Source organism: Raphanus sativus, chromosome 6 (assembly GCF_000801105.2).
Source record: "Raphanus sativus cultivar WK10039 chromosome 6, ASM80110v3, whole genome shotgun sequence".
NCBI classification, from domain to species: Eukaryota; Viridiplantae; Streptophyta; class Magnoliopsida; order Brassicales; family Brassicaceae; genus Raphanus; species Raphanus sativus.
Genome location: NC_079516.1, coordinates 31,437,942 through 31,448,452, shown reverse-complemented (window position 1 = coordinate 31,448,452; position 10,511 = coordinate 31,437,942). Strand labels below are relative to the sequence as shown.

Genomic DNA, 10,511 nt, shown 5'->3' with positions numbered 1-10,511 from the left:
ATCATGCAAGCAACTTGTTAGGCATTTTTAGATATTATAATCTCCATTCCTGAATAAAAGCCTAAGTCTAGCACTCTTCATTTCATTTGAACACCCATCATATTGTTAGTTAGAGCAACTACCTTGCTCATTTTAAGAATTGTTATTTACATTTTCATCATTAAAACCAACTTCACCTAGGATTGATTAATTGATTAGATTTAATTGGTTCCCTAGCTCCTCGTGATTCGATCCCTAAGTACTACAGCTGTACCTCTTATTTGAGAGAATAAGCTATACTAGGTAATTTGAGCACTATCACATGTGCAAGGGATTCGGATCAACCTTGACTGGCCCTGCTCTCCAGTGGTACATCAATCTTCCTACCAAGTCCATCAAGTCCTTTGCAGCCCTCAGCGACAAGTTCGTAGAGCAATTTGCTAGTAGTCGCAACCTAGAGAAGAACTCAGACGACCTCTACGAAGTCCTCCAGCATAGGAACGAACCCCTTCGTTCCTACATAGCACGCTTCAACCAAGAGAAGGTGGCTACCCCTCAGTGCAACGCTAATACGACTATCTCAGCCTTCAAGCGGGGTTTACTTCCGGAGGGAGATCTCTACAAGGAGCTGATCAAATACAAATGCAGGACTATGGAGGATGTGTTGTCTCGTGCTTGGGCTCAAGTAAGGTGGGAAGAAGATGTTGCTAGTAAGGCCAAAGCCTGTCCGAAGTACCATCAGAAGTCCTCAAAGCGAACTACGAATGATCGTGATGAGCCCTCTCATCCCAAGTCCGCTAGGGAGACTAGTAACCCGAGCAGGGGCAGGTACCAACATCGACCTTTGCCTAGATCCGAGGGGATGATGGTGTCCACTTGGCCTGATATCTCTCATCTTGCAATATCAAAACCAGAACTGATCGGTGTCCTACGACAAATGGGTCCTCAAGTCAAGTGGCCTCCTAAGATGAAGGCCGCAGAGGCTAATCGATACCCCAAACGGTGGTGCGAGTTCCATAGTGATCATGGTCACACTACGGAAGATTGTATAGCCTTGAAGATGGAGGTCGTCGAGTTTCTCAAGAAAGGCTACCTAAGAGAGTTCCTCTCAGATAAGGCCAAGAACCTTCTAAATAAGGAAGGTTCCAGCCTTCCTACCGAAGCAGCTCCCGCATTGCCACCACAGCAAGACCGGGTGATCCATGTCATCTCAGGCAGATCGGAAGTAAGCGGAATCAGTAGTGCCACTGCCAAGAGAAGGACTCGCAACGCTAGGAACGGCCAAGAGGCCGAGGGTCCTAAGCGCCTGCTCCTCGGAAAGTCCTTGCTCCTCACCACGACGCCCTTGTCATCTCACTTACCATAGCAAACTGCTTGGTCAAGCGAATACTAGTAGACAATGGGAGCTCCAGCAACATTATCTTCCATTCGGCCTTCGCCGACCTAGGATTAGAACCTACGGCCCTAACTAGAAAGGCGACTCCCCTAGTAGAGAATGGCAGCTCCAGAAACAATAATGTTCTTGGCCCTAACAATAATGTTGCTGGAGCTCCCAAGCACGAGACAACACATCCTCCATAGTCCTGCATTTGTTTTTGATCAGCTCCTTGTTGAGATCTCCCTCCGGAAGTCGGCCCCGCTTGAAGGCTGAGATAGCCGTATCAGCGTTGCACTCAGGGATAGCCTCCTTCTCTTGGTTGAAACGTGCTATGTAGGAACGAAGGGTTTCATTCCTATGCTGGAGGACTTCGTAGAGGTCGTCTGAGTTCTTCTCTAGGTTGTGAATACTAGCAAATTGCTCTACGAACTTGTCGCTGAGGGCTGCAAAGGACTTGATGGACTTGGTAGGAAGATTGATGTATCACTGGAGAGCAGGGCCAGTCAAGGTTGATCCGAATCCCTTGCACATGGTAGCTTCCCTTGCTTCCCAGGCGATTGCTACTGCTAGCATGCATTGCTTGTATTGAGCGATGTGATTGTCAGGATCCCAGTACCTTCGTACATCTTTATGCTCGGGAAAGAGAACTTGCATGGCATCTCCACCGAGGTAATCTCTTCCACGAAAGGTGTATCGGAATAGGACCCTGGGTTACTCCTCCGAATAGGGGGATCTACCCATGGGAGCCTTTCTACCACATTATGGATGGTGCCGAACCTTTCGGAAACCACTTTTTCTAGGTAGGCGGCTAGAGCCGGGTCCGAGATCCCAGGATCATCGGGTGAATACCCTTCATCTTCCGTATCGGGATCGCTGTCCACTTGTACTCGGTCGCGTCGTGAACAGCTTCGCGTTCTTCGGGTTCATCGTTAGCAAAGATGGGTCGGTGAGGAGCTCTTTCACTATCGCGTGGAGTGTTGAGCGAAGCCATGGGTCGAACCCTAGTTCGGAACCGCTTTCGCTTGTTGCTAGTTTCACCGAGGGTATGGTTCTCTTGTCGGAGGACAAGATTCTCCGCTTCTATGGCGTCTAGTTTCTCGGCGCTCTGCTGTAGTTGCTTGGAGTGTTCTCCAAGTTGGTCTTTTAGGGTTTGAACTTCGAGAAGAAATTGATGCCACAAGAAGCTTCATTGCCACATGGTTTGATAGTAGGAGACACGAAATTGATGATTGTTGTCCGATAATCAGCAGTTTATGCACCCCCTGAGTCACACACCCAAAAAAGTCAAGCTAAATGACTAACAAAGCGCTGAGTGGGAGGCAACCCACTATTAGGTTTTATTTTCTTTTTAAGTTATTTTTACATTTTTACTTTTATTTTTCGGATTTATTTTTGCAGTTTTTAAAGATCCAAGTAGAATGATGATTCCGTCGACCGACACGTACCATTCACATCGCTCGACACCACACGACCATCACTAACGATCGACGTACATCCCTACGAATCGATCGACACCATGTCGATCAGGTTTAGTCGTTCTATCTTGTTATATTCAGTTTTTATGATTTATTTATTTACCTCACTCCGGCTGTGTTACACTAGGACAGTGTAATTTAAGTCTAGGGGAGTTTACTAATATGTGTTTTTATTTTGGTTTTTATTTAAAATGTTTTTCAAAATTATTTTTCACATAAGTATTAAATAGGGACATTGATATATATTTATATTTGATTGTCTAACAACTCTTTAGCACCATTCTAGATATACTGATTGCAGATAGTACTAATGATGCTAAAGTGGATCAACCTGTCACCTAGATACACTAGCTGAGATTGTTTGAAGGAACCAAAGCTGACCTCCAACACTAATACTGAGTTTATTTGCTTGTCTTGGGGCCTGGAAATCACTGGATCGGAATCCTCTTACAAGTCTGGAAGGTAAAAAGTCTGTGTGTTTCTGGTTCCCTTCCTTCTCTCTCTTCGGCATCTCAAAGATCTAAGTTTATGTTATAAAAGATTGAAATGATTTCTTAAGAGGCAGAGGGTCCTGTGACCCCAGTATTCTAAATCTCAAGGATGATCACACATTGTGGAAACGAGGGATAGGTAAATTACCTGAGACCCCATTATCCGCTACACTTTGTCAAAAATGTATGAGTTACAAATGAAAATGTCAATGAGATAGAATAGATGACATTTGTGGCATCGAAACCTATTAAAATTGAAACTAATAAGAGATTCAGAGAAGAGAGATGAGGGGAGAAAGGAATCAGAGAAGACTACCTGTGTGTTCAGATACTTGTTTGAGTTGAATCCATGTGTCCTTTGATCGATACTCCCATGGTAAAGCCTGCACTTTTATTTTATGTTAAGAAATGAGGTTAGTAGAGGGGAATGTCAGATAAGATTTGCTAAGTTGTTGACGAGATGAATTTGGTTGCTAAGCTAGGATAAGGCATAATGAACTTCTGTGATTAGGATGTTTATATATGAATTGCAAACCCATAGAGTGATGACTTCAATATTTTGAATCTTTGAGTTCCTACTGTTTTCAAACCTTTTCTAAAGACTACTGTTTTTGCTTGAGGACAAGCAAAGGAGTAAGTCTGGGGGAGTTGATATACCATGGATTTCACCCGTTTTCTGCCATGGTATACTAGTATTTTATTATATAACTAATGTGTTTTCTAGCCTGTTAGGTATGTTTTCAGGTTCATGAGCGTTTCGTGATAAAGTGATGTTTTTGGAGCATTTTGGAGTACAAGAGATAATACACCCGAGTTGACCATTCAAGACTAAGTCGGAAGTCAACATTGTGATAAGAATCGGTCGATACTCATCATGAGTTGTCGAACGATGTAGCTGAGAAGATCCACGTACTAGAAGATTATAATCGATCGATACACATCTTATGTTGTCGATCGATATCGAGGACGAAATGGTTTAGCCTACTACTTCACCAAGACTTCGCCAAATTACGAGATTGCCCCTGACAAGTTTTTAACTTAATGGAAATGCTTAAATATGCCCGCTAAGTGTTTTTGACGGCAACTTCGAGAGAAGCAAGCTTTACACAAGTCTTGAGAGGCAAAGCAGAGAGTGTGAGAGAGAGACTAGAGTTTCACATGTTTTGAGAGATTGGAGAGATTTGTGAACTCCATTTGTTATTATACTCTATATCTATCTATGCAATTCTTTCATCAATCTATTGTTATGAATTGCTTAGCAATGTCTGAGTAGTATACTTGTTAGATCTAGGGTTTAAATAGGTTTGTGGGATTAGCCCCAAGCTATAATTGCTAAGTTGTGATATTCATCAAATAGATTGCACCCTAAGCTTGTTCTAGAGTAGCTAACTAGAGCATAGATCACTAGGATCTTTGATATCTTGAATTATCTGTTTGAAATAGTATCTCCTTGGAGAAGAGCTAACCGCAGTCCTTGAGATCTAGTGTTCATTATCGGCTCGCGCCTAGGCATATCTAGAAGCCGTCGATCGATATCCCGACAGGTGAATCGATCGCCGAGCGAAAGGTGTATCGCTCGATATCTCTAAAGGATATCGATCGACTCTTTTTCTGTGTCAACATACGACAGTTGAGGCCAGAGATCTAGATTATTTAACCAGTCAGACATCACTGAGAGTTAAGCGACTGAGTTCTATAGTATCATGCAAGCAACTTGTTAGGCATTTTTAGATATTATAATCTCCATTCCTGAATAAAAGTCTAAGTCTAGCACTCTTCATTTCATTTGAACACCCATCATATTGTTAGTTAGAGCAACTACCTTGCTCATTTTAAGAATTGTTATTTACATTTTCATCATTAAAACCAACTTCACCTAGGATTGATTAATTGATTAGATTTAATTGGTTCCCTAGCTCCTCGTGATTCGATCCCTAAGTACTACAGCTGTACCTCTTATTTGAGAGAATAAGCTCTACTAGGTAATTTGAGCACTATCACATGTGCAAGGGATTCGGATCAACCTTGACTGGCCCTGCTCTCCAGTGGTACATCAATCTTCCTACCAAGTCCATCAAGTCCTTTGCAGCCCTCAGCGACAAGTTCGTAGAGCAATTTGCTAGTAGTCGCAACCTAGAGAAGAACTCAGACGACCTCTACGAAGTCCTCCAGCATAGGAACGAACCCCTTCGTTCCTACATAGCACGCTTCAACCAAGAGAAGGTGGCTACCCCTCAGTGCAACGCTAATACGACTATCTCAGCCTTCAAGCGGGGCTTACTTCCGGAGGGAGATCTCTACAAGGAGCTGATCAAATACAAATGCAGGACTATGGAGGATGTGTTGTCTCGTGCTTGGGCTCAAGTAAGGTGGGAAGAAGATGTTGCTAGTAAGGCCAAAGCCTGTCCGAAGTACCATCAGAAGTCCTCAAAGCGAACTACGAATGATCGTGATGAGCCCTCTCATCCCAAGTCCGCTAGGGAGACTAGTAACCCGAGCAGGGGCAGGTACCAACATCGACCTTTGCCTAGATCCGAGGGGATGATGGTGTCCACTTGGCCTGATATCTCTCATCTTGCAATATCAAAACCAGAACTGATCGGTGTCCTACGACAAATGGGTCCTCAAGTCAAGTGGCCTCCTAAGATGAAGGCCGCAGAGGCTAATCGATACCCCAAACGGTGGTGCGAGTTCCATAGTGATCATGGTCACACTACGGAAGATTGTATAGCCTTGAAGATGGAGGTCGTCGAGTTTCTCAAGAAAGGCTACCTAAGAGAGTTCCTCTCAGATAAGGCCAAGAACCTTCTAAATAAGGAAGGTTCCAGCCTTCCTACCGAAGCAGCTCCCGCATTGCCACCACAGCAAGACCGGGTGATCCATGTCATCTCAGGCGGATCAGAAGTAAGCGGAATCAGTAGTGCCACTGCCAAGAGAAGGACTCGCAACGCTAGGAAAGGCCAAGAGGCCGAGGGTCCTAAGCGCCTGCTCCTCGGAAAGTCCTTGCTCCTCACCACGACGCCCTTGTCATCTCACTTACCATAGCAAACTGCTTGGTCAAGCGAATACTAGTAGACAATGGGAGCTCCAGCAACATTATCTTCCATTCGGCCTTCGCCGACCTAGGATTAGAACCTACGGCCCTAACTAGAAAGGCGACTCCCCTAGTAGAGAATGGCAGCTCCAGAAACAATAATGTTCTTGGCCCTAACATTAATGTTGCTGGAGCTCCCAAGCACGAGACAACACATCCTCCATAGTCCTGCATTTGTTTTGATCAGCTCCTTGTTGAGATCTCCCTCCGGAAGTCGGCCCCGCTTGAAGGCTGAGATAGCCGTATCAGCGTTGCACTCAGGGATAGCCTCCTTCTCTTGGTTGAAACGTGCTATGTAGGAACGAAGGGTTTCATTCCTATGCTGGAGGACTTCGTAGAGGTCGTCTGAGTTCTTCTCTAGGTTGTGAATACTAGCAAATTGCTCTACGAACTTGTCGCTGAGGGCTGCAAAGGACTTGATGGACTTGGTAGGAAGATTGATGTATCACTGGAGAGCAGGGCCAGTCAAGGTTGATCCGAATCCCTTGCACATGGTAGCTTCCCTTGCTTCCCAGGCGATTGCTACTGCTAGCATGCGTTGCTTGTACTGAGCGATGTGATTGTCAGGATCCCAGTACCTTCGTACATCTTTATGCTCGGGAAAGAGAACTTGCATGGCATCTCCACCGAGGTAATCTCTTCCACGAAAGGTGTATCGGAATAGGACCCTGGGTTACTCCTCCGAATAGGGGGATCTACCCCTGGGAGCCTTTCTACCACATTATGGATGGTGCCGAACCTTTCGGAAACCACTTTTTCTAGGTAGGCGGCTAGAGCCGGGTCCGAGATCCCAGGATCATCGGGTGAATACCCTTCATCTTCCGTATCGGGATCGCTGTCCACTTGTACTCGGTCGCGTCGTGAGCAGCTTCGCGTTCTTCGGGTTCATCGTTAGCAAAGATGGGTCGGTGAGGAGCTCTTTCACTATCACGTGGAGTGTTGAGCGAAGCCATGGGTCGAACCCTAGTTCGGAACCGCTTTCGCTTGTTGCTAGTTTCACCGAGGGTATGGTTCTCTTGTCGGAGGACAAGATTCTCCGCTTCTATGGCGTCTAGTTTCTCGGCGCTCTGCTGTAGTTGCTTGGAGTGTTCTCCAAGTTGGTCTTTTAGGGTTTGAACTTCGAGAAGAAGTTCATGACCTCTGGGTGTGGTCTCCCGACCTTTGTGAAGATCGGTAACCTGACTTTGAAGGATCTCGAGTTTGTTGAGGAGTTCGATCTCCCTCGGGGTCATCTCTGCTTGGTTAGTATCGTCCTCTAGTGCCATCGTCACGTAGTTGGATTACCCCCCTCCTTCTAGCGCCAAACTGTTAGGGTATTTTTGTGTAGGATCGTTTTACTACTATGGAACACTAGAAGAGATTTTGTGAAAGCAAGAGAAATCGTAAACTAGAAGATGTTATTGAGTGTTTTATTCGGGACTACAATGTTTGGGTGTATAAACCCTTGTCTTTGTCGCCTAAACTCTAATTTTCTAGTCTAGAATAGTCGATCCCTTATTCTAGGGTTTGAGCTCCCCTTTTATAGTTGTAGATGTCGGCTTCAAGTAATAGAACTCTTCCATAATCGGAAAAATGGAAGTTTCCCCTTAGGCGGAAAACTTCTATTTTGCTCCAAGGGTCGGTCCGATCAAGGGGGTCGGACCTATGGCAGGGGTCGGTCCCTCGTTTCTTCTTGAGCAAGGGTCCGGAAGTCGAGGACCTATCCGGAATCTGGAGAAAACTTATGCCTTGATATTTTTCCCCAACAGCCTCAGGGTCTATAACAACCTCCGGGTTCAGTATGGCCTCAGGGTCTACAAAGAACCTCGGGTTCAATACAGCCTTCGAGTCTGTAAGGAATCTCTGGATTCAAGATCACCTAAGGGTTGATCAAGGACTTTCGGGTCTAACTGATCTTCGGGTCTAATAAGAACCTCAGGGTTCAAGGATTTTTGAATCCAAATACCAACCTTCGGGTTTGCCAAGGACCTCAAGGTTCAAAGAATCCAGGTCCTAGACTCTGATATCCTTCCAAGGGGTCGTCTCCTACAAGGCTCCAGCCCTTCCAAGGGTCCATCCCTTCCTACTAAACCACGCGTCCACCCAGACGTCCTTGCGTTCTGGAGATACGAAGTTTGCTCAACAAGGTCTGAACCTCTAGGCCGTCAATGCAGCAACAGGATCTTCATCCTATACTCTAAGAATCCGCCTAGAAGATTACGTTCTTTCCAAAAGAAACCTGTGCTCTAAGGCCTTATGAACCACTCCGATCAAGAGATAGTTTCAGAGAGTTACGAAGGTGTGGGTCCAGAAATACAGCAGAAGAATGTGAAAACAATAAGTATTATTCAAAGATAAAACCATTGAAATCCAAGGAACGTCGAGAAAAGCGTACGAAGAACTTTATCTTGGCAAAGACAGACCACGCAGGGCCACTATAACAAGAAAAAGTTCCAGTATCCTCTAAGATCTGCCACGCCTAGATGAAGGAATAGCCGGCTCGTCTTCGAAAGAGGGAGGATCGTACCATTGAATTCCGCCTCAGCCAAAACCACCGTCTTATTCTGAGAAAACACCTTGGATAAGTTCCATTTGTGGGCCTGCCCTTTGAGCCATTCCCTCATCACCTCCCAACGGGCGACGATCCTCGCACCGTTCACAGCCATAGTCATCATTTTTTTTGAAGTCTCCGCCTCTGCTCAAAGTTCAACGATAGTCTCCTCCAACTCTTGCTTCTCTCGGCTCAATTGAAGCGACTCGGCTGAAGCAGTTTCTATTGAACCCTCGATGGCTCGGATCTTAGCTTGAAGGTCCCTCAGCTCCAGTTCCTTCGGGACACGCCTACTCTTCTCTTCGAATAACTGTCAGGACAGTTCCGAAATCTCGTCTCGATTCATAGACGAATCTTCCTCCACTATTCGGTCCTTCAGGTGATGCATATGAGAGAGAACCTGCATAAGAAAACGAGCCTCTTAATCACACCTCACGTGAAGAAATTCACCTTGAACATGCTGGATATTCCCTGAGGGGTCCTTGTCCCGAGGAAGAGCCTGCATCCGTGCAAACACGTTTGCATTCAAATCAGCCAGCACACCAGATAATCCTCCGGATGAGTACCCGGTCAGCGACGGCCGTTGCGATCGTGTGCTTACACCTTCCCTAGGCTTGCCGCCTTGAGATGGAGGAATAGTCACTCCTCCTTATCATCTTACGTTTATTCCCGGCTGTTGTGGTTCTATCGCCAGAAGCATTTCTGCTGCACGAGTCCCTCTTTACCGATATAGCATCCGTGACCTTTTTAAAAGCTATCATCGGATCGTCTGGGCCATCTTCTCTTGTGCCTTCTAATGAGTAATATTCCGCGATCAATTACACGGAAAGGGAATACATATAAGTTGCAAAGGGTTAACTTACCCCATAGCTTGCTATGACGCAACACCTCCAAACTAAGAAGATGGGTTACACGACGTTGCTCAAGGGGAAGCTTCCGTGCCTGGAGGACATTGTCCTCACCTTTGACAGGAGCAGAATGAGTCCCCTCTGGAAAAGAAAAGGAGTGTAAGTCAAACAGGCTCTATTATCAGAACTCGTAGAAAGAGTATCTACTGAGACCTCCTACCTACTAAGTTCCATCGGTAGTGAGATCCCGGGAGAGTCATGAAGACATATCTTTCTGGCCATTTTTTCCCAAAAGCCAATCCTTTACGGTCGGTCTTGAGAAGCTCCTCAACTATGGAAATCCCAGATCTTGGAAGAAGATTAAAACGCCCTTCATGTCTATCAATCGGAGCCAAATGATAGGCGAAGAGTACCTCACTAACTCTCAAGGCCAGGCCCTCTTCGTCTCTGAGATTTTGGATGGCTATAAGGATGTGCCAGGCCGGAGGATTAAGCTGAGATGGAGAGATATGGAAATAGTCGCAAAGGCTTACTATCAACGACGGAACGTCACCTCTGAAGCCAGATTCAAAGAAAGCTTCATAAATAGCGATCTCCTCGGGCATACCACCGGAAGCACGCTCCGACGATCTGGGAATGCGAAGGACAACAGCAGAAGGGAGCAAATACTTCTTTCGCCAATCGCGCAGCTCGTCTTCTCTAACCGTTGATGCGGG

General features: G+C 45.7%; 2 protein-coding genes across 2 annotated transcripts; both read left to right on the top strand.

The window, feature by feature from the left end:
* Positions 1 to 301: 301 nt before the first annotated feature.
* Positions 302 to 1,345, top strand: LOC130495755 (uncharacterized). Its single transcript, XM_056987253.1, has one exon. The coding sequence runs from the start codon at positions 302 to 304 to the stop codon at positions 1,343 to 1,345; it is 1,044 nt and encodes a 347-aa protein (XP_056843233.1).
* Positions 1,346 to 5,324: 3,979 nt separating this feature from the next.
* On the top strand, positions 5,325 to 6,368 carry LOC130495754 (uncharacterized). Its single transcript, XM_056987252.1, has one exon. It carries the CDS (start codon positions 5,325 to 5,327, stop codon positions 6,366 to 6,368), a length of 1,044 nt encoding a protein of 347 aa, XP_056843232.1.
* Positions 6,369 to 10,511: the final 4,143 nt, after the last annotated feature.